Source organism: Pholis gunnellus (genome assembly GCF_910591455.1).
Source record: "Pholis gunnellus genome assembly, chromosome: 14".
NCBI classification, from domain to species: domain Eukaryota; kingdom Metazoa; phylum Chordata; class Actinopteri; order Perciformes; family Pholidae; genus Pholis; species Pholis gunnellus.
In genome coordinates this window covers 22,670,916-22,696,604 of record NC_136541.1, presented here as the reverse complement: position 1 = coordinate 22,696,604, position 25,689 = coordinate 22,670,916, and the positions used below count along the sequence as shown (strand labels likewise).

Genomic DNA, 25,689 nt, shown 5'->3' with positions numbered 1-25,689 from the left:
ATCCTGTGAGAAATTGTATGCTTAGTAAATATGCTACGCAAAAGATTCACAATGTTCTTTAATGTATCAACAAAAATGTCCTCATTTTATGTTAAAAGGCTAAAAATGGCGCTCCACATTCTCCACATTTCTCCTTTCAGCCCTCCAAAGATAACGTGTGAAAGCATGTGAGTAAAGCTTGTAAACAATTATTTTGAAATTGAAGTAATACCTTACCATGTGTTCCTCTCTCTCTTTTTTCAGGCTTGCAAGATGTCCTGCCACAGTTCCTGCGGGGGCGTTTTGTGGAGGCAGCCCTCAGCTATGTGGCGTGTAACTCGGAGGGCGAGCTGCTCTGCCGCAACAACGACTGCTGGTGCCGGTGCTCGCCCCGTTTCCCAGAGTGCAACTGTCCCTTCGCTGACATCAAGGTCATGGAGGAGAACCTGAAAAAGAGCAGAAACGCCTGGGACAGCTTCAACCAAGAGTTCATGGAATCAGGTACGGGCTGGAACGATGTATGAAACTCCGCTTGTGATGAGGGCGTTTGGAATCAGCTTCTGTTTAAGTGCGTGAAACAGTGACAAACACTTTCAACCAACAACTCGTCAACTCGAAACGCCAATGTTATTTGCAAAGAAATGGAGAAATTGAGAGTGTGCATCTCAAAGAGGTAGTAGACATGATACAGTAATACAGAAATAGGAGTACTACTACTACTACTTGCACACCTCTCGTTCACATCTCCTATTCTGTCACCCTTTGCCTCTTCTATACCTGCCGAAGCTCTGCTAAGCTAAGCTAAGCTAACAGTATTAACTGCTTTATTTTTCTATGTGTTCTAGCTAAAACAGGATGGTATGTCGCGCTCTCAAATTATACTGATGGCATAAATTCTGTAGAAACACAAGACATTCCCTGAGTATGTGTTGCTTTTAGCTTTACTGTTTGCCACGTTTTGTTCTTGACACTACCACTGGATGGTGAAAAAAGCGCAATGTTTTCTAATTCAACACATTGGCTAATGTGTCTTGTGTGAATGAAAGAGACCTCAGCAGCTTGTACCGACAATGGATTTTTTTTATGTGAATACATTTAGCAAAAAAGCAAGGGAAAGGGAAGTGTGCCTTATAAAGTGGGTTATGAGTTGGAAATCCCAGAGGTTGGTTGTAAAATATTTGGACCAGTAAGGGCTTTTTGTGCACTCAGATCTAATGTTGTCAATGTAGATGCATGAAAGGCGGTAGCACCCTGAGATGAACATAAATCAAACTTTTGGAACACAGCAGATGCTTATGGATCTCTGACTAAAAAGGCCTTTTGAATTAGATTTTGAAGGGAACGTATTTTGTCGTGGATTACGTTTGCTTTTGAATTTTCACAAATGAATTTCAAATGCGGAGGTCCTCGTTGGGAGGGGGTCAGGCTGGTGGACGGGTTATAATAAACACAGGGCTTTTACACAGGAGACTGCTGTTTGTGAACCGAGTACTTTTGTTGCTTTTTTCTTTTGTTTCAATTTTGTATTTTAAGCCAAACCATTATGTTTTTTTTTACCAAACCTATCTGTGAAGTTTTGTCACAATTTTGTTTTGTTTTGTATAATTTATAATGTTAACCACGTGTTTCAAACACGTGTCCACAATCCAGCAGAAAATACATGTCCCTTGTAATGTCATTGAGCGTGTAGTGTAGTTGTATGGGTTGACAGGGTTGGTCAATGATACGGTTAGCGGGTTGTGGTCGCTTGGCAACAACAGACGCTACCTGGCTTTGTGACCTTGAAAGCTGGCTCAAGAGTAGACACCAAGTGCCTGATAGACAGGCCTTGAGTTTTCCAGGCGGTAAAAGACCTGGCAAGTGTCCTCGGCCTAAGAATGTTGAATCCAGATACCAGCAGTAATTCTAACGAGAGCAAAGAAGCCTGAAGAGCCCTGAACGGTTCATCAGATCTAATGAGCTGATTGCTTACAGTTTAACACAGTCCATCAGCTCTTAAATACCACACCACAATGTTTTTGAAGTTTTTAACATATGTTTTTGGGGTTTCATAAATTAAACAGTTAAGTTTTAGTCGAAATGTTCTCCAAAGTTTTAACCTTTTAAAACAAGCTTTTCCAATAAACCCTTCAATCAATAACTTCTCTGAGAGCCGCTGGACCAAAATGTCTTCATTCCTTTGAATCAACCCATAATTACATTTCTTTAAACTTCTTTGATATTGTGATTATGTGATTATTACCACATGGAAGTGCTGTTTGGCTCAGTGTTGAGACAGGATGAGGATGTACTGACTGTGGTACAGTAAAGACGAGAGGAGCTCTGGACAGCTGGACTGACACTCTGGTGTGAGACTGATCAGTTCCAGATGTGACAGGTGGGATGTTGATGATTTATAGCTCCAAGCTGGATGCAGTTCATTCTCAACAACAATTTGTTCACGCAGCGTGTACCTGTGAAGTGTTCCGACTATGTTCATGATTACTTGTGATATTTACTGATGAATAAGGTGCAGTCATGGATAACGTGTGATGATAACCTACCTGGATTACAGCACAGTTGCTGCTGATTTTTCTTCATCAAGACACATATTAAATGTGTTATATTGTACATGTTTTTTCTGGAGTCTCTGAGGGGTCTTTTGGTGTTGTGTGGTGAGAACTCTGGGCTGTTGTTCCCCTTTATCTACACCTAATGATCAGGGTGGGGGTGACATTGTCTTATCAGTTAATTCTCTTCATTTTGACTGGGTTGCTTTGTCAAGTAAGCTCTAAATCAGTGGTCCCCAAACTACGGCCCGCATTTGGTCTGGCCCCCTGAACAATACCAGAGACGCATTATGATTTTTTTTCAGCATGATCGTCTGCGATATTAACATTTAAAATACGTGCTGTGCTACATATCAAATCAAACGCTTCCTGAATCAGCCAACCACCAGGGGGCGAACGAGATGAGAGCTGTCATGCGCGCACCCTGCGAGTAGCACGCACGTAGCACCCCCCCCCATAATCGTGCGGCCCTAGGTCAAACGATATGTTCAGTGATGTGGCCCTCACAGGAAAAAGTTTGGGGACCCCTGCTCTAAATGAACAAGCAACTGAAGTGAATCCAACATATCTCTGATAACAACATGTGGTTGACAGCGACCAAGTGGGTAATCAGAAGAAACAGGAAGATTCCCAGTGGAATGGGCTGGTTGTGACAGGGTCGGAGAACACAATAGTTTTATAAATAGACCATGTAGGATGCTAAATTAGGTTCCTTAAAAACTCTGCCGACCAGAGGCTTCCGGTTCCGCCACTGAGAGGATGACAGCTTAATTCTCGAGCTCCCCGACGGTTTTGTGATATAACCCCAACAAAACGGTAGTTTTACCAATACCAGTGCAACTTGTGTTTAATAATGGAGAAAGGGGCTATTACTAGAAGTAGGACGACAACAAACATGATTGAATATGATCCCGAACTGGGACAAGACAGCCGAGGCGGCTCTCCGGGCCCGGGCGCACGTGACGAAGATAACTCCGAAGCTAGCCTGCGGAGCATTCTCAATGAACTTCGAGACTTCAGAAAAGATAACCGGGTTCAACTCACAGACATTAAACAAGAATTGAAGAGAGCAAACAACAGACTGGACGAGGCAGAGGGGAGAATAGAGGAAACTGAGTCTGTGCTTCAAGCAACATCAACGCTAATTAAGCGGCTAATGCAGCGCCAAGCTAATCTGGAAGCCAGGCTGATAGACCAGGAAGGCCGAGCGCTTAGGGATAATTTAAGGATTTACGGAATACCCGAAGATAAAGAGGGTACCGATATGGCTGGTTTTCTCGATAACCTGCTAAAAACCGCGCTCGACCTCCCCCGTGACAGAGACCTCAGAATAGAACGGGCACACCGAGCACTGGCACCAAAGCCCAGCGGGCCGCAGGCAAAGCCCCGATTGATAGTGGTCAAGTTCGGGAGTTTCCGGATGAAGGAAGAAGTGCTCCGGAGAGCATGGCAAAAAAAAGAAGTCTCTTACAACAATGCTCGCTTCTACGTTGACCATGACTTCCCCCCCGAAGTGCTGAAGAAACGCGGTGAACACACCGAAGCCAAAAAAGTACTGAAAGAAAAACGAATCAAGTTTCAGACACCGTATCCCGCAAGGATGCGGGTCTTCTACGAGGATGGCACTCGGCTGTACCAGGATGCTGCAGATGCAACGAGAGACATGGCCTCATGAGGATTTCCAGTGACGGTGGTGAGGTCCTCCGCTGCTCCGGACCAAGAGGAGATCCGGCTCCTGTCTACCTGGCAGGTGGCCGGGAAACGACAAGACCGGAGTGACGACCAGGAACCCGGTGCAGCGGACGGCTGCACACAACCCGAAAACCCCCACCACTCTCGATACAAGGATAAACTCCAGGAATTCCGAAGGCGATCCCCCACTACAGGACACTGATGATTCTCCACAGAGACGCAGATAAGTTGTAACAGACTCCTGGGTGATAGATTTTAGTTGTTTGCCCGGAGGACTGCCCTGGCGCTCTAAATAAGCGACCGTTCCTACAGCTCTATTTTCTGGTTAATTAAAGCAGTCGGGACTTGTTAATTAGCTTGTTATCCATGGATTATTTTTATTTCTTAGTGTGGATTTTGGCTAACATGCGGCCACACTTTAGGGCCCCACCTCTGACGCGACGTGGGACTTTCCCTTATGGGGGCTTTGACTTTATAAAGTCCTCTAAGGCTCATTTGAAACGAGCCTCTACATCAGAAACAGCTGTTCTAAACCGTTTCGGTGATGTTCCGTTAAAAGCTGTTTCACGTTCTTTGTTCTGTGTTTGTTTCTTGGGAGAGATGTTTTCAGTGTACAACCTTTATGTTATTAGGGATATTGGGAGAGGTTCCATCTGTGATGATCGATGTCTGAAACTATGAATAAGAGCGTCCTTAAGGTCATTTCATTTAATGTAAAAGGGATTTTAAACCCAGCTAAGAGAAGTAAAATACTGTCAAAAATGAAAAAGGAAAAGGCAAATGTTGTGCTCTTACAAGAGACACACCTCACCCCATCAGAACATGAAAAATTAAAGAGAATGGGATTTTCAAGGGTATATTATTCATCTTATAAATCAGGCCGTAGGAGAGGCGTAGCAATTTTAATATCACAAAAAGTATCATTTGAATTAACTTCAATGGTAACAGACAAGGAGGGGAGATACATAATAGTCTCTGGAAAAATAGATGGTGTTACAATAACTTTATGTAACATTTATGCCCCCCCTGGAAGTGACTTTGGTTTTTACAGAAAGACATTTGATTTAATGATAGGAGCCCCAGGAATCGTCATATGTGGTGGAGATTGGAATATCCGTCTTAATCCAAAACTAGACTCATCAAAAAATGTCACCATGACATCGTTGCATAGAAAAATGAATGTCCTAATGGCAGAACTGGGCATATTAGATCTATGGAGAGACTTCTACCCATCAGGCCGCGACTATACTTTCTACTCATGCCCCCATGATACATACTCAAGGATAGACTATTTCTTTGTGCTAAAGAGAGATCGCCACAGAATGCACAGCTGTGATATTGGAAGTATTGACTTATCTGATCATGCACCTCTGTCCTGCACGGTGCATATTAGCGATAAGGTAGGAAAAACACTGTGGAGGTTAAACACAAGTATCTTAAACAACCCACAATTTAAGACCCAAATGAGAAAGGAAATAAAAATATTTCTGGAAGAAAATGATAACGGGGAGGTCGATTCAGCGATAGTATGGGACGCCTTAAAAGCAGTCATCAGGGGGAGAATCATATCTTTCTGTGCCCATGAAAAGAAACAAAAACAATTACGACTACTAAACCTTAATAAAGAATTAAAAGATCTGGAGATACAGCATAAAAGAGAACAAAAGACAAATTTGTTGACAAAAATGAAGAAAGTCAGGAACGAAATAAATCTATTATACTCACAGGAAATTGAAAAAAAAATGATATTTACAAAACAGAAATATTATGAGTCAGGCTCAAAATCAACAAAACTTCTGGCGAGAAAGCTGCAAAAACAACGAGCGGATAACACAATATACAAAATAAGGGATCCAGTTTCTAAAACTATACATTATAAGCAAGATGAATTACAAAATGCCTTTAAAAAGTACTACAAATCTCTATATACACAACCACAACTAGAGGGCGAACAACAAATTAGCGAATTCCTCAATTCCCTCAACCTCCCTGTTTTATCAGAAGAACAAAATCAGATATTAACAGCAGCGGTAACTGAGACAGAACTGAACAGCGCCATCTCCAGGCTTAAAGCAAATAAGTCACCCGGTCCAGATGGCCTCCCTTCAGAGTGGTACAAGACATTCCGTTTTGAGCTACTACCAAGCCTTCTTAGGGCCTGCAATGTAACTTTAAACGATGCCAAAATGCCTCCATCGTGGAGCGAGGCAGTGATCTCTGTTATCCACAAGGAAGGAAAAGATAAAGTGGAATGTGGATCTTACAGACCAATCTCAGTGCTGAATGTTGACTACAAATTATACACAGCCATCCTTGCGAAAAGACTGGAAAATATCCTTCCACAACTTGTACATAATGACCAGACTGGCTTTATTTCACAAAGACAAACTCACGATAACATCAGGCGATCGCTGCACATACTGAACCACATCCAACAGAATAATCTTGAAGCCTACCTAGTCAGTCTGGATGCTGAGAAGGCCTTCGATTCAGTGAGCTGGCCTTTCTTATATAAAGTCCTTGAAAGATTTGGCATGCACAACAATTTTATTAAAGGCATTCGTACACTATATACTAAACCATCGGCCTGGATAAAAATAAATGGGTATCTCTCAGAGACCATTACACTAGAGCGCGGAACAAGACAGGGATGTCCAATCTCTCCACTGCTTTTTGCTCTTTATATAGAGCCTCTGGCGCAATGGATAAGACAGACAGAAAGCATCAAAGGCATTTGTATAAATGGATCAGACCACAAGGTGGCCCTGTATGCTGACGATGTCTTGATTTACCTAAGTACCCCCCCTAACTCCTTTTCTGAATTAATGAACCTTCTAAAAATATTTGGTAGATATGCAGGATATAAACTAAATCTCCAAAAAACACAAATCTTGACTTTTAACTGTACACCTCCTAAAAACATTGAAGATAAATTTCCCTTTAACTGGGACCAGAACTCTCTGAAATACCTAGGATTACACCTACCGAAAAACATCTCAACATTGGCAGAGATAAATTACACCCCCCTCTTAACAAAAATTAAAGATGATATACATCGATGGAACTCGATTTCTTTCCTCGGACTAAGCCATAGAATTGAGTCTGTAAAGATGAATATTCTTCCACGATGTCTGTTCTTATTTCAAGCACTTCCTGTAGAAATTCCCCCAAAACAATTCTCTGAATTGGATAAAATTATTTCAAGATTTATCTGGCAAGGAAAAAAACCAAGGATTAAATTTAAAACTCTACAACTCCCAAAAGAGGAAGGAGGAATGTCTCTACCCAATTTCAGGGATTACTTCTATGCTGTCCAGGTCAAACCCTTAATCAACATGTGTAACCCAATGTATTGTGCCAGGTGGAAAGATGTTGAACTCTCTATTATGAATGATCCCCCAATTCAAGCAGTATTGGCCCACAAAAACTTGGGAAAACTTATAGACAATTTACAAAACCCATGGATTAAATTCCATCTAAAAATCTGGAAAGCGATAAGAGGAGAATATAAACTAGATCATAAACTACAAATACTTCAATGGTGTGCCTATGATCCGGGGTTCAAACCAAATGAAATGGATCATAGATTTAAGTCCTGGATCTCAAAAGGTATAACAACATTCTACTCCCTGACAGAAAAGGGACAACTAAAGGACTTTGAACACCTGAGGAAAAAATATTCTCTTGAAAAATCAGATTTTTACAGATACCTCCAGATACGCAACCATTTTGAACATAACATTAGAAATACAACAGACCTTGATGACCCAATACTGAGATTATTTCTTGGTGCCTACCAAAATGATTCAAAAAAGGGAATTATCTCTAGATCCTACAAAGGCCTTATGACAAAAAAATCCCACACTGCAGGATATGTTAAGGAAAAATGGGAAAGAGAGGGTAACCTCTCAATATCAAATGAGGACTGGTTAGAAGTGTGTGCATTTCAATGGAAATGCACCAATTCTCATGTGTGGCGGGAATTTGCGTGGAAGTGTGTTATCCGTTTCTTTATCACACCGAAGCAGAAGGCCCGCTTTGCTGCAGGGGATGCTACATGTTGGAGACGGTGTGGGGCTCGGGAAGCAAATCACTGGCATGTATTTTGGGAGTGTCCAGTGATAAAACCTTTCTGGACAGAGTTTCATAAAACATTAAGAAGCATAATTGACACTGACATACCCCTACAATTTTCTACATTATTCTTGGGAAGATTTGATTTCCAAGCAGGGCGTCCAGATGAATACCTGTTTGGCATTTTAATAACAGCTTGTAAAAAAGCGCTCACAAGGCGCTGGTTGCTTCCTGAGCCCCCCACCATCCAGGAGTGGATAGATGTCGTAAACGACATCTATGTAATGGAAAGAATCACCTATTCCCTTCGCCTTCAGAGAAATGTGTTTGTTCAACTCTGGGACAAGTGGGTGAGATACATAAAACCCTTACGAACTGATTTTGTGGAATAAAGTATGTATGACCTTGTAACGTTGCTTTAGCTGAGCAAGCCTCTTTGACCTCTATCTCATTCTCTCTCAAGCCCCCCGACCATGACTGATGTTTTTATTTGTGTACACTCTCCCAAATTGTACAGTTACCCAAATTAGAAAAATTGTGGACGCCATATATGCTGGTGTGAATGTATACTCTGTAACCTGAGCTACTGTCTAAAAATAAAAAATTACAAAAAAAAAAAACTCTGCCGACCACTACAAGTTCGTTTACGACTTTTGTGTGTGTGTGTTCTACATCAACTTCACCCGACTTACATTTAGCAGTAGGCTAGCCTGACCACGACTACCTCCACTTAGACACACTGACCCCCGAAACTCTGACGTGCAATTACGTAGGACATCACGCATAACTTAGAAAGCACCACGGGCTACACTGGCAGTAGCCCAGGTAAAAGATACGAGTGAGAAAGAAAGAGAAATACAAGTATTCAAAATATAAGATGCCGGGTAGAAGAGTAAAAAGGATGAGCTGAACCGGCCCGAATAATAATAAAACACGCCAAATGTGCCACACTTCTCCCATTTACAATGTTCTCATATTTGGGGAAATAAACTAAACACAAAATGTGAAGCTACACTTACTTGTGCTGAATTAGAAATGATGATGTTCCCGTAATAATACGCTGTGAATATCAATGTTGTAAATAATCTGTAGCTATAGTAGAGCTATAATTATATATCTCCAGTATAAAAGGAGGCATGAAACATTTCAGTGTTGTGGCCAACATTTAAAGCAAGACCATGTAGCAATGTACAAAGAAGTTTTGTAATAAATTTCATACGTTGCCATAAACTAAAATAAACTCACCGGGCTGTCTGAGCGGTGGCGATGCACTCAGCAGTGTGTGTACTGGTTGTTCAAACACACACCGTTCACACCAAGTAAGGTGTGCAGCGATTGGACATGACTGCTGATGAATTCAACGTTTCATTTGGAAGACGAGGATTTTTTACAATTTCTTTTTATAAAAGAAACTTGAGGATAATTGTATTCTATTTCAACTTGAATGTATGCAGAGCCAGTGTGGAGGCTTTTTCCACTTCTGTGAAATTAAAACGATAACTTCACAGTAGTGTGATAAGGAAGGACAAGTTGAATGTGGATTCACTATTGTCTCAACGATTCCTTCTGCAAACACACAAAACCTTTGACTTCTATTATTGCTCTATGGGATCTGGCCTGTTATAAGCTGCTGAATTATTCAACATAATACTGTACTGTGACAAAGTTTAGAGCTGTGTGGAAGTTCTGTGTTAGCATGCTGAGCCACAGTGACGGAGGCCCCATCACGTGTCCAGTCTGGTTTTCCACCTCGCCAGGCTGCTCCATCAAAACCATTCACCACAAAGAGACGAGAAGAGTCACATGTGTGTGTGATGATGCAGAACAATTCAGGTGTAACTTTGGCGTGTGTGTTGTTTCTACATCTCAACACATCACCAGTCTTAATGACTTGGAAGGTGTAGGCAGGATTTAATTGGAGACAGGTTTCTGGCAGCTTCTCTTAAACACTGTGTGTGTGTGTGTGTTCCCTGCAGAATCCAGGAAACCGTGTGTGTGCGCCGCCATATTCAAAAATTGCTCAGCGAGTGACATTACGGGGGTAAACAGCATTTCTGTGCATTCACATCATTTTGACAGCACCTGACTTTGCAAAGTTGCTTTTTTTGCTGCAAATTAAATCTTTATAAAGATGCACTCGCTATTGAAAAGCGAGGGGGGAAAACACATAATTGCAAGTCCTTTTACTTATCCCGCTGACGTTATGTTTTTCGTCAGTAGCTTAACTTTTTGCTGTTTGTCGTGAAAGAAATAGAAGAAAAAAAAAAAAAAAAGAGTCCTTTTAGTACTTTCAGAGGCACATTTGTTTGATTAACGAGCTAAAAATATCTCTTCGGTTAGTCACGCGCGCGCAAGGACAAGACAGGCACACACACTGTCCACCCACAGGCATGTATCCAGCACATCAAGTTTCATCTAACGTGAAGGAACGCACACAATCCACTTACGCTCACGAATGAATGAATGCAAAGATATGAGAGGAAGGTAATCTACACGGCAAATACGGTTTGACTTTCAGAGCCTCTCTCTCTCTCTCTCTCTCTCTCTCTCTCTCTCATATATGTGTCTTCTCTCTTTTTCACACTGGTTTTTTTGGGCTTCTGGGGTCGCCGGGGAAGTTGGGCTGCATCTCATCTGCTGGGATGGGCTGATACATGTATTGTGGTGAAGGGAGTGGGGGATAGTACTCCAAGGAGAGCGTGTGCGGTGCGATAGAGATTGTCCACGCGTGTGTCGGTGAGACAGAAGGAGGACGAGGAAGAGACTAAACCATTTTGTGTGTCTATGCACGTGAGAGGAAAGAGGAGGATAATACCCTCAAACCTCAGCCACTCACTGTTTCCTCAACTAAAGACCCAACGCTACACACACACACACACACACACACACACACACACACACACACACACACACACACACACACACACACACACACACACACACACACACACATATATACACACACAAATCACGAGAGCTCTCTTTCTCCCTGCGAGGGTGTTCTTTACTTGTCTTTTTGGATGGATCTCATGTGGGAGTCAAGATGTCCTGGGAATGTGTGAATAAGTTGCGTATGGAACATCGCACCTTTGGTTTTGTGAGATTGGGGAACACAGGTAATACAAAGTTTCTTTATGTGGTGTAACAGACTGAGCACGGACATTATATATATATTTTTTTTTAAAAGTCAGTGTCTTACCACAAGCCCTTCCATGCTAACGTTAAAGCCTCCGGTGGTGATGGAGACCCCTTGTTAACCTGCCCCCCCCTCCACCCCCGAGTAACAGAGAGAGTGCAGCGGCAGAATATGTTAGTCCAGTCTGCCTGACTCATTGATCCTTTATCCGACTGAGGTTTGTGAAAGTTAGAATCTATGGCCCCGACCATGGCTCTGTGTCTGTCGCTGAAGTAGCAGAATGATTTGTAATTTTTCTCAGAGTGCTTCCCGTCTTTCAGTTACATCTCGGATCTATAATATTCCAGCCAGTGTGTATGTGTGTTTGTGTGTGCGTTTGAACAGAAACACAATCATTGTTCACGAGGGGAGTGGCGAGTGAAGGAAACAAACACTGTCTTTCCCCCTTGTTAAAGATGAACACATACAGAGTTTCATTTATTAAAAAAGTTTTTATCAAAAGTTACTCAAACAGAAGTAAATAGTTCATTTGTTGGGGACTATTTTCAGCTGCGGATTATTACTCATTTGTTGCTCCAGTGAGTATTTCAGGCAGCAGGACAGTGTAGGTGGGTAAATAATGGAGTAAGTATAATACGTGAGTCACATTAAGTTAAAATAAACATAGGACCGATCAGCAGCGTTGCACTGACCTGGGCTAAGTCCTCATCCAAAAGTGAGACCTCAGAAGTTAATTAACCGACCTGAGTCATCACAGGTGATGCAACTCTACACTGACTCGCAGGTGGAAGTGCCAAATTTAAGAGCCTATGGTATAATGGTATTCTGATAGGGGTTAGTTTGAATTACCATATTAATAACACATTTCACCCAACAACCAAGCCATTAAGCTGGATCTTTCAAATATCATAGCTTGGCTGGTGTGGGGAATGCGAGTTCTCGGCCACCACACGAGTCGCGGAGGGTGAGGAGAGGCTGTAAGTGACTAATGAGGTCACTCATACATGAAACATAAGACGGAGCTCTCGGTAATTGAGGTTCAATTCCCTGCTCCGAGGGTGGGGAGGAGGCAGCGTTAACTCCCCGCTGAGAGAGAGACAGAGCGAGGAAAGAGGAAGAAACCCCAGAGTCATTTTCAAAAAAGAGACTTTCATCTTCCGCTGTGTTCGCTTCATGTTGGTCAAGGGAGGGAAAGATATACCATTAAATGTAAAGCATTAACAATCAGGACAATGTGTGATCCACCAGAGTTGCAGTTCTTTAGTTGTTGTGTTTTTGTATATTTGTCAATGGTTGTTGATTATTACATTCACCATTTTCTTTTAAAGGCAGTATCGTAGAGTAAAGCTTTTTCTTTTACCCCTTTTCTATTTTTTTAATATAAATGTATGTAGGCATATTCACTAAAATATTATTTAAAAGACACAGTACTTGTAGGTTAAAGTGAAATATTTCTATCACTCTCTCTTCAGAGCTTATTTCCATTCCAAATATTAGCATGCCAACAGGCTAACCTAAACATTACCTGGTCAGCATCCATTTGTTTGCATTGTCTGAAACCACCACCATCAAAGAAGTAAACATGTATTTATTTACAGCAGATCAACTTTCAACCTTAACCTTTATCCATCCAGTGTTCTTTATAATGAGCGATGTAGCCTCAGCATGTGGCTGTAGACTCTTTGTTTAGCAGCACAGCTTTAGGGCAGCTGCATGTTGTCCAGTCCTGTTCATTAGCACACTAATATTGAAACACTTATTTTCACTATATATCGACATGACATCGTTAAGAAGACGACCAGGCAGCTGCTGCACTTCACAAGGACAGTCACACAGCGTTAATTGGTTGTGCTTTGCTGGCTGAACCAATTTAGTCCAGAAGAGGAAGAAGAAGAAGAAGCAGTGCATTAATGTGACCATTAGGCCAGCTAGTCAGACCAGGCAGCAAAGTACAACATTTAATTAAGCAAATCACGCTTGTTTTTTTGCGACTCTCTCACACAGACGTCACCGTGGCAGGATGTATAGACACTTATCTAATGATAGCCCCGTATTGGCACAAACCGCATCTACTGGGAATCAATACGTTCAGTATTTGCTCTGCATGGTTGCATGGCAGCAGAATAATATGAAGGCTTAGTATAAGAACAGATTCATCCCATGGTTTTCCTCACCAGGGCTCCGGTATATATGCTATACAAACAAAGTTACATTTTTTATTTTGTCAAACTGAAATACACCATAATACTCATCACAACTGGCCGTCTGTTCGTCCATGGAAGAGGATGGAGAGGATGAAGAATATTTCAAACTGGGTCTGGAGCTGCCTTTAGAACTTGTGTCACAATACAACAGCGTTCACTGGTTAGTATGCACAAAAGACCAGCGTTTACCTCAGAAAGACCTCGTGGCCATACAAGTGTTGAGTGTTGTCTCTCAGAAGCAAAGGTGACGAAACACTGGCGACTGCTGTTCATTCAAAGTTAGTTTCTGTTAACCATGACCATGATCTTCAACAGTGCTCTAATGCTTGTGTCTAGTAAGGCTCTTGGTACTTGGGGCTTACCGGGGTTGAATCCCAGTAAGCCCCAAGTACCAAGAGCCTCACTAGACACAAGTTTAAGAGAAATGTGACATCAGGGGTTTTCCTGCCATTGTACGGCTGAACAATAATAACTGCAAATTCTCAACCCACTGATTGAGAGAACATTGAGTGTTTAACATCCATAGCCCCAGGGCCTCAAGTAATATTAAGGTGCCTCTGATGATCTTTCTTAATCATAGTCAAATAGATATTGTGCCTAAACTCAACCAACATTCTTAAAACCCACGTGCCCACTGGCAGGTTAGGGTTATTTTTTATTTCTTTGCTTGTTTGTTTGTTTGTTTGTAATATAACATATATATATATATATATATATATATATATATACTGTATATAGCAATCTAGTTTTAAGAGCCTGATTATTACCACTATGTCCACACAACACTGTAGCAATTGTCACCCTTAGCAATTAAAATACAAATGAGCATTAATCAAGGCAGCCCAGCCTCCAGAAAAACATGTTGGCATTGTATGTTTCTGAAAACTTCGGAAAGTGGGCTGTTCTCATTTATTCATGGTATCGACGTTGTTACATTACGTTTTTACGTGACAATTTGAACACAAGCCATGATGTTGAAGAAGTCATTTTGTTGCCTAAACCTAACCGATGCACCTGGAATTGTGCCTTTCTGCTGGCGTGATACGAGGCTGAAACATAATTATGAAACCTATTTTTGATTTTAAAACTCTGACATTTAATGTTTGCGGTGGTTTGGAAAAAACGTACAATGCTAAAAAGAAATTCTAGCGCCTGGGTAAAGCAAGGGCATGGTTAATTTGCATGATCAATAATTCTCAATCAAATACATCTTAGTCAAGTAATTGCTTTGGAGTGTTGCTCCAAAATCACAAAAACAGTATATTTTGTATGTTGGTATCTTGTCATGCAGACAGTTTGAGTATTATTTGTCAAGGTTTTGAAATATCTGCACTTTGAGATTTCTGCTTCAATACAGTGAAGGTCAATGGAATTTCACTGGTGGCATTCACAGCACTGACGATGTTATTGTGAGTGAAACCGTCTTTAATGGAACTACTTTCTCCTGAACTAATAGTCTCTATTAAATTGCATTCACCTGCATTGTATTGTGGTCAGGGGGAATCTTTGAGATGGATTTCTCAAAACAGCATAACTGAATATTACTAAAGTTGTTTTCTTTTGGTAGAAGCGGCCTGCATCGTGTAGTTTAGCGATGCAGTACAAATGGTCTAATTGTCTCTCTTCCTCCATTGTGTTAATTAAAAAGAATCCCTGCAAGCTAACAGGAATCTGTTTGATACTTGGTACCACCTACAAACAGTCCTGGCATGGATTCCCTTCAACGCTATCAGGAGCCCGCTGCTTTGAATCTCTGCCCATTTCCATCTCTATTGCCGCCATGAAGCACGCTGTCTCAGGGCGTACGTGTAGCACACGCACTTCCTGGACTTGTTAACACAACAAAAGAAGGAAGGATTATTTTCGTCCCAGGGATGGATTTCGCCTCAGCTCAAGATTTGGCAACACTTCCTCTACCTTCTCATTTAGTTTTCTTCTTTTATTTCACAGAAGGATTGCGTTTGGCACGGACAGTCGTCTTTGCTTCTGCTTCATTTCTTCTTTTTTTTCCTTTGTCTTTTTTCTTTTTTTCCCTTTGTCTGTTCATCCTTCTTTTTTTCGCAGGAATCCCTCAACCGAATCTTTTTTCCTGCATGTTTTTGTTGTAGCAGTTATTAACATTGTGTCTTGTAGTAGCTTTTGAGTGGAAGCAAACAAGCATGTGCTGATACTCTGGATTAAGGGTTTCATTAAAGTCCAACGTGTCCATCTTGCCAGACACTAAAGCGTTAAAGCCTTTACATCAGCACTGATTCATTTACCTGGATATACCACTTAGATGATGTCGCACCAAGCTTCAATCACTTCATCTTTTTTCAGAATCTTTTTTTTCAGTGAGACTGACGGACAAGGACGGATTATTGTAAATAAGATTTCTGCATTGATGAGTCACAATGTAAATCAAAAGGAAGTTCTGCAATCAGTCCCTTAACAGTTCTAATCTGTTATGTAAAAGGCAGGAAAATGTCTGAAATGTGTGATCTGCTGCTCTGAAAGAAAATTGATTTTAATAGCATTGTAATCAACATATAGTGAGAAAAATGGTGTTCGCTGTATATTTTACAATGAGATATACTGAAGGGGAAATAGGCATTAAAGGGAGAAAGAAATTAAAATAGGATTACCGACTGTTGTACAGGATTAGAGCACTTAAACAGTTCCACTAATAGATGAAATCTGAATAACTTGCTTATTTACGGTTGGTTAACTGGACGATCTACCTACATGGGGAGACAATCATAAGTGTTGTTCCACTGAAGAACCCAAGAGTGGAATAGTAAAGTGAATCTAAGGAAATCAGAATGGGGACATCTCTGTAAATGGCATCTTCCTAATCCAGAAAACGTTACTTCAAAATTCTGGGAAGCTGGTTCTCTTTCTGTATCTAAAAACCAGGCTTGGGCCACTGGCTTTGTATCAGGTGCCAAGCTTATTCATGTGACTCTTTCAAAGTTAAAAGTGTGGGCAGTGAGAGTGGGCCTGGATTTAGTTCTATTTTTATCCTGCACTAATTCTCGAAGTGGATTGAAAAGTGAGATGTAGGTTCTTGCTAGTTAAGGCGATACATTACAGGTGAATACGGGAATAAATTGAACTAATAGATATTGCTGTGAAACTTTCCCAATTCAGGCAATCATTTTTTTCCAGACATGTTTTCTTTTGATATGTAAATGAGGCATTCTCTTATTAAATATCTACTAATTTGCATTCATTTCCTGGCCAGAAATCGGAACCTTGGATAAAGCCAGTTTCAAAATTCTTTTTTGAAGAAACTTTTTTCATTTTATTGACGTGTTAGAGACAAACGATTTCACAGAGGGAATTATGAATGTATTTTAATCACTCAATTAATCAGAAAATACAATTTTGCCCTGTTTTTAGGAATAAAATATATATAAAATATAAATTAGGCTTTCAATGATATACAAACAAACTCCTCTGTGAAAACCTTTAGAATATGGAGATGAATGGAACTGCACAGTTTGGTGTGTGTAGTTGCTACTGAAGTGGAGATTTCTGGCTCAAGAGTCTAAGAAAATGTGTATTGTAACATTCCATACATTTTGCAAGAGGCTACATGTCACTGAAGTCAAGAGGGTAAAACAAAAACTAATAAATATCACTATGAAACTAGTGTTATGTTTCAATATACAAAGTAGTCGTCATATAATCCTATTTTTTGGATGACAAATCTACAAACACAAAAAGACAAAGTGTAGTAGAATAGAGATGGACTGTTTTCTTTCCAGTAGTCTAAAATACATCATGTCATGGAAGCAAAACAGCCCAAAAACTCATAATGGACCAGCGCATGGGGTGTGGGGTGTCTGCAGAATAAAATAGTATCATCAGCGTAAACGTACATTTTGCAATAATCAAAAAAAAAGAGGAAATAGCCCATAATAGACACATACACAGTACACTCTTTAGGACCTGCAGGGATTCAGACAGACTGATGTGCGATGATACATTTAGAGGAATGCCTTCAGCTGATTGTCGCAGCATTTTTGACCAGCCAGACAACGTAGAAATATGCTGATATTTGTTTAGGTGATCGCTATATCCATTTGTATAAAGAGGAACCACCAGAGCCAATCTTTCCCAATGCAGAAAGTGTTGGAAAGATAAAAAAATACATATGTATTATGCTCCGTGTGATTCCTGTAGACAGAAATAAGATGAAAAGTTCCAAGTTTCCTCACGCATTGAAATCTTGACAACTTTGGCCCTTAGGGCCTCTGGTTCATTTCAGCAGTGAAATGCTGAACAGCGAACAGACACTTGGGGTTGGCTGCACATCCATAATTGCTATTTGCAGGAAGAATTTCTCTGCTATCATTCTCAAACAAATGGCCAGTGGCAACAACATGTGTGTTGAAAGCTGAACAGAGACCATGATGACATCGGGCTGATCCGCCTTAGTACTTGGAGGTAAAGAGGTTGTGCCTTTGTTATTCTACAAATATTAAACTGGAAGTTGCACTGTAAAAACATATGTATGACAATATCACTCATACAATTCCATGGTAACTGATATAAAGTTAAGATAATTGTTTTGCATAGTTTACGTCTTTCTTTTAAGCCCAACCATGATGTTGACAAATGGTTTTGTTGCCTCAATAAACCTCACTGCGCCTATCACCTTAGACTGTAGCCTAAACATAACGGCACGCGTTTCACGGTAGCGACTTGTCATTAAATGAAATGCAAAAAGGCGTAAAACGATATGCAAACAGCCAATGAGGGACCAGTATTAAGTTAGACTGGAACTCTGAGGTGTGGCGCAGTCCTTAGATCCTGAGTGTCCATCGACCAGGATCAGGCCTCTTGTTAAACATCAGGCCAACATATGCTCCTTTGTTTAAAAGCACATGCGAGGGCCTTAGTCAGACTCCAACACTATGACAAGTGCTTTGGTTTGCTGTGACTCTCCGCCGTGTGTAGGATGGATAATGATGATAATCGATGTTCCAGTGAGGATGTGGAGTGTGAAGGGAGCAAAATGTCTTGGCTTCTTGGGTGCAATCTTTCTCACCTCACAGGCAGGCTGGGCGGTTTTTCCTAGTGTGGACAATAACCAGTCGTGAGAATGATGAGCAACAGAAGAATCCAAAAAAGGGGGGGGGGCATAATTGTAAACAGCCATTCAAACTCTATTACAAACATTCATAGACGTTCATTATCTGAGGGCAATTTGAATTTCCCGCTGGTTGCGTCTCATATTTGACTTCTTAGTCACTCATGTAGCTCACGTGTCACACATATACTGCAGTTAGTATTTCTCTCCAAACATAGCTGTAATCAGGGTTTGCAATATCATTTGTGAAAAAAAAACATTGTTATTCTAAAAACTGTTATTCTAAATAACAGTATTCTAAAAACTGTTATTTTTGACAACATACCGCTGGTGGCCAAGCTCACCTCTGAGTGAAGAGTTCCCATCAATGCATCAGTGCAAACGCACACACACACACACACACACACACACACACACACACACACACATATGTTTCAAATATGAATTCACTTCTAATGGATTTCATGAAGCCTTCGGTGAAGGTCGCCCTCACCCCATCATGTTGTTATTCAGCCACTGAGTGCTAAAAGATTAGGTTTCTTCTATTGCCAGGCTTGAGCGGCTGGAGAATCACATCAAAGATCACAAAGGAATACTGGCAATTACTGACTGATAGAGAAAAAATCCAGATAAGTTAAAAGCGTTGTATATACACTAGCGTTCAAAAGTTTGGGGTCACTTAGAAATGTCCTTATTTCTCAAAGAAAAGCACTGTTTCTTTCAATGAAGATAACATTAAATGAATCAGAAATACACTCTATACATTGTTAATGTGGTTAATGACTATTCTAGGTGGAAACATCTGGTGTTTAATGAAATATCTACATAGGTGTATAGAGGCCCATTTCCAGCAACTATCACTCCAGTGTTCTAATGGCCTTAGAAGACTAATTGATGATTAGAAAACCCTTGTGCAAATATGTTAGCACAGCTGAAAACAGTTCTGCTGGTGAGAGAAGGTATAAAACTGGCCTTCCTTTGAGCTAGTTGAGTATCTGGAGCATCACATTTGTGGGTTGGATTATACTCTCAACATGGCCAGAAAAAGAGAACTTTCATGTGAAACTCGCCGTCTATTCTTGTTCTTAGAAATGAAGCTATTCCATGCGAGAAATTGCGAAGAAACTGAAAATTTACACGAAATTGTCTGGGTGACCCCAAACTTTTGAACGGTAGTGTATATATATATACAGTATATATATACATATTAGTGCTGGGCAACGATTACAATTATTTATCGCGATTAAACGCATGATTGTTTTGCGATTAATCACGATTAATCGCATTGTTATGCGCAAAGTTCAGTAATGAATTCAAAAGTAGTGTATTGTGCACTTGTATTTTAAAAGTACTGCTATATGAACACAAGTGCAATAACATTTGGTTTGCAAACACTTTAAACAAATCAGGTTCTTTTTAACAGCAGTATTCTCTTTACACAGTAGCAGTTCTATCTCTTCACTATCTGTGCTCAGTGTGTGACGTCATGTGAAACGTTCCACTGCTGTGCAACAGGAATAAAATGTTTCAGCACGTTTCATCACAATGTGTGTGTTGTGTCTTCATGTGAATGCAGCTCTACTCTTCATCACTGTGTAACTCAGAGGTGATGAAGGTGACCCAGAGATGTCCTGTAGTCTCCAGTGAGAGCAACAGCTGGTGCTCATTGTAAAGCTGTCGCTTTTGTAGTCCTCTCCTTTAATACAACTCGTGTGTTCTTCTTGTGATGGTGCGTCTTGAGGCTCATACGTGTCGTCATTTGTTGCGATCCTAAAGGTGCGTTCACACCAAACGCGACGCGAACGCACCTTGAGAACGTTCCTCAGACCGACATCTTCCTCAACACTAATCTGCAGCTATCCACTCTGCTATGCCATTTGTTAGCTTGTCTTGCTTCTGTTTCTCTATACTTCCCCCACACGTTGCATCCAACATAGTCTGCTCAAGACTTCCTCCCCCGCTGCCAGTGTGCAACGGACTTTCAAAATAATAATTAATAAAAACCTGCGTTAACGCGCGATAAAATAATTGTCGGCGTTAATTAATTCATGTGTTAACGCGATAGTAATGCGTTAACTTGCCCAGCACTTATATATATATATATATATATATATATATATATATTTATAGTCAGAGGCGCTGTATCAAATACGGCACACGGCATGCACACTGTTATTGACAGCTCTGTAGTTACTCAGCAGTCTGTGGGTGGGTTACTGATGATGACAAAGGAGTACCACACTTGAACTCTGTATTTCTGATCAGTCCATTGTGAATTGATTATATAAACAAAACTTTTCTGGAGGCAGTGAGCAGTCTGCCTGTTGGCACTGAATGAATACATCTGTTGCCATAGAGGCTTAAGATGGTGTTCTTCTGATCACCCTTAATGAATCTCATATTTGTGGACATTATGCATTTGCATTATACTGAACAGTTTAACTGCTGAGGTGAATGACTGGGAATGCAGCAACATTGCTAAAAAAAAAGCCGTCTTAACAAGGCAGAAACCATGAGCAGACACATTGAGCAGACAGGTTACACAAAATGTCTTTTAAAAAAGAGAAAGAAAGTCAACTTGGTTCACCCAAACTCTGTCGTAAAAAAATCATCACCGTTTAAAAACCCTGGTTAGGATTCAAGCTACGGTACTTACTGTGTTTGTATGGCCACAGTTTTCCTTTGCAATAAAGAAATGTTACCTTCCCATCAAACCTCCAAACGAAGTGGTTCAGACTAGTGTTTCCCAAACTTTTCCTCAGAACACCCACTTCTTTAAAATGACAAACCATCGCGACCCAATTCACAACAGACCTTCTCTATGAATCTTGACTGTAAAAATGTATGCGTAAATATACATTCCTGACATTTCAATTTCTGAATAGATAAAACAGCTATTTTGAAGAGTTATCTCTTATAAATCTCAACTTCACATTGTTATAGGTTATTATTATCAGAACAATACAAACATTCAGGCTCCCTCATGTGACTTCAATGTGTACTCCAGATATAAATGTTGAATAAAAGACGATGGAATACATTCTCCAAATGTATACTAATAAAATCTTCTGCGACCCACGTCTTTGGATATGACTGTTAAAGATGAACTGTTTAACTGTCTAACTGCTCATGATTCTTGCCCCATCGGACTTTTTTGTAACAGGGTTGCTGTGTTCCCAGATCTCAGCAATTACTTTAGTTATGGGAATTATGACCAATTCTACAACAAAAACAAGACCCAAATAGTAATAAACTGAAACTGACACTGTGCTACCTTTATATGGATTGATGAACTTGTAGATAACTGTACCTCTTCCATGAGAAGACCATTGGTCCGAAACAAAACATCCTACAGGCCGCATTACCATTAAATGATATTCATGGTCTCCAGAGGATGGCACCTAATCATTTTGGTGATCCCTCGTATCTCCACTGGGAAGGCAATGTTTCTCTTCAACCAACACTTCGGTCTCTGACGTACCTGGTAATTTAAAGTGCTCCATGACATTTACTGTGTATATTCCTCTCCCTCAGAGGATTCATGATATTTTGGTGACTCCCTGACCTTTCTTGTAACACAACCACCAAGGCAAGCTTTACAGTCAGACGTGAAAAAAAACTAAATCTCATAGCCATAGAGTACAGCCAGTCTACATGTGACGTTGCTTCACCCGCGTCTAATATCCAGATGCTCCACCGTTTATCTGCACAGCTAATTAGGCAAGTTGAGTATAAACTACAGTATGTTTGTTCTTTCATATTGTACATTTATTTGGTGTAACTTAGATTGCTAAGTGGTCTTGGTTTTTGTTTTGCTGATGTTGACAACCGGTTTGATTATTGTGGAACTGAAGTTTATTCAGATGATTGTGATCTCAGTCTAAAATTCAGTCAGTAAGTTTGGCAGGTAGCGTCTCCCTCTCTGGCTCACTTGCTTCGACCCCTCCTGCAAACAGAGAGCAGCTGCTGGTCACTGTTGGAGAGTTGCGATAGGAACCGGCAGCGGAGAAAAAGCATTTAAAGGGGCCGGTCAATGGAGGATTAGGCAGTACGCGCAGTGTGGATGTGCGTGTCTGTTTGATGATGGACTCACGTGGACTTCTACCAACACACTTTTCCCAGTCACTAGAATAACATACAGATTTATTTTTATTTCGACCAATAAAGATGAATATTGGGAAATGTCTAAATCACACATCTTGTAAATGAATAAATGCTGTGAATATGTATCCACCAGAAAATGGATTAGTTGACGATATGAAAAAAGAGACGATGGCATGAGCTCAGGAAAGCGTTGATGATGCTTCAATAAAATACGTTTTTGATTAAACTTAAAATGTGTTTAATGAAAACCATTAACCATACTAAATACACCCTCCATCTGTTTATTTGTTTCTTCATACCTACTCTCTCACTCTGAGAGAACCATACTCACATTATGACAGTTCTTTTGGGATTGTGTTTGTCTGAGGATATTTGACTTTAGCTGCGTGTATGGTCATGATAGCATGCTAAATGAGTTGCTAAACCTAGCCCCTGACTATTGGTCCTGTAATGTTTATATATTCTCAACCAAAGTAACCCAGTACCAAGTAGGAAAGAAACTTCTGTCAAACGATTCCTGCAATCTACAATTTCTTTGCCCGTATCAAGAAATAAAAGGTTATTTGTAGGGTTTTGCTGGCAGCCAATCACCACAAGCATTCTTCTATTTAATGCCACCTATGATTGGTCCACTACTGCCGCAGCTACTCTCTTGGTATCAGTATCACCTACAGGGTGCTGGTTTTGGTATTGGAATCATAATTGTTTTAATGAAACTTAGCGGGACTAGTTGCTATTACAAATCCGTCTGCTTCTTCAGCATCACGGATGTGCCGGGATCAAAGCGGGGATGCATCGAGGTCATGCTAACAAGGGGTTTGGCACACCCCTCAAATGGCCTACTGCCTGTTGGTGAATAGGTCATGTTGAGCAGCAGTTATTCCTTCCATAACAAAGGAGATAACCCTTTTCTTCTGATAGAATGGTATGCTAAAGTTGTCTAATGTAAAAGTGTTGCTAGTTTTCTGCTAGGCCAGGTGTTGTATGAGAAGCATTTGCTCAGTATTAATATTCAGGGACTTTCAGATAAACATACAAACATAAATCTAGACTGTCAAAACGCTGAAATTGGGTTTTAATGTAAAATTGTCGATTTTTGTTGCTGACATTTAGCTTGTGAATAAAAAATATATTTGGTTCATTACATAGTTTCAATTGAATTCTAATACATATTTATGAATGGATATCACAATTCAAATCTGTTGGAAAAAGTACAAAATTATATTCATATGCTCAAACTGGTAAAAAAAAACTCCGACTGATTAAAAAACAATCTTATTTTTTTCTACAATGAGTGTATTTCATTTTCCCCTTTTGCTTTTTAAAAAATCTCTTTTACGTAATCTCCCTTCATCTTTCTTATTTGACGTTCGCTTCCTTGTGTCTGACTTCAGAGGTCAGCGGTTGTATCTATCTGTAGTCGAACGTCTTGCCTCGACAGCTCCCTCGACTCCCAGCTGATAAAAACTCTTCATCACAGCAACACAAGTGAAGGCATAGAAGGAAAAAGGCTGAGGAGGGAAGAGGACGAGGAGGAGGACAGAAAGAGTGGGCAGTCACATTTCTTTCGTCTGTGTGTTGCGGTGGAAAAAAGGATGAACCCCCAGAAGACTTGACCGCTGGCACTGGCTAACCAGCACAGATGTCTGTGGAGGAGGTTTGGCGGGGGGGGATGGAGAGGATGGAGGATTTTAGAGAAAGATAGAGGCGGAGATGTACTCTGGAGTGACGGACATTGTTTTTTTGGCATTAACAAAATAGCCTAAAGTGAAGGAAAACAGAAGCAAAAAAAATGTTCCCATAAAAAGACAGCAGCTCATCAGTGGCGCTCAATATTCCCTTTTTCCTTTCTTATCACACCCCGGGCCTATAAATAGCCCAAGGGCACGAGCCACAGGCTGACAAATAGGCAGCAGCCAGCAGTTCGTCTCAGGACGTTGCTCCGGGTGAGAGGAGGTGACGACACCGTGGCACTGCAAGGCATAACCCGGTAGCTATTAATCCTTCAACACATGTAGAGGAGAAAAAGGATTAGACGGACTAGGGGAGGAGAGTAAATCAAGGAAGAGAGAGAGAGAGGGGCAAGTGGAGAGGAGAGGACATGAAAGTAAAGAGGGGAAAGAGACAAGATTATAGGGAGGGGGGGAGCAGACGAGGAGGAGAGAGCGGAGGGGATGGAGGAAGGGAAATCATAAAAAAGGAGTATTGGGGAGGAGGAGAGTAGGAATGCGAAGACGGAGGAGGTGAATAAGTAAAAAAGTCTTATTCACCGAAAGGCAAGTGCGGAATATTAAAAGGGAAGGGGAGGAAATGACAAGCGAAAAGAGAGATGATCAAACGGAGGAGAGACGGGAGAGTCAAGTTATTTTTTATTTCTCGGTATCTCAGGCTCTTCCTCATTTAAGGTTGAAGTGACAGGGCCGTACTTTTAGATTTGTTTTACAGTAAATCAAGCTCTTTTAAAGCAGCCTGAGACTTTATTTTCTTTCACAGCAGGGGATAAGAGGAGACTCTTTGCTGTTGGACACACCTCCACTAACACGAGAATGCACACAGCCTGTACATTTATACTCTTCATCCCTACTCCTCAAGTCTTGAGGAAAAACTCACCCTCATCTTGAAGATAGAGATAAGAGGAGAAGGTGCCATCCTTTCCTCTAGTGTTGGGGGGTGTAATGAACACTCTCTTATCGCTTCGCCCGGCTCACTTCCTGGAGATGACCTCCGTGGAGCGGAACTAAGACGCTGGCATAGAGGTGCCATGGGGATGCATCATTTAACAGAAGCAGTTGGGGACTTACGATGGTGCGAGTTGGCTGAAATCTCTCACCGCTACACCGAGCCATGAATAGCTCGACCTCGCAGTCGGACGGA

General features: G+C 40.9%; 1 protein-coding gene across 1 annotated transcript in view; it reads left to right on the top strand.

The window, feature by feature from the left end:
* The window catches only part of brinp2 (bone morphogenetic protein/retinoic acid inducible neural-specific 2), a gene marked incomplete at both ends in the record, with an annotated part of 121,957 nt that overhangs the window by 71,108 nt on the left and 25,160 nt on the right, over positions 1-25,689 (top strand). Inside the window, one exon of the mRNA XM_079172509.1 lies at positions 244-480. Coding sequence (XP_079028635.1) covers positions 244-480 — 237 coding nt within the window. The remainder of the gene's footprint in view (positions 1-243; positions 481-25,689) is intronic.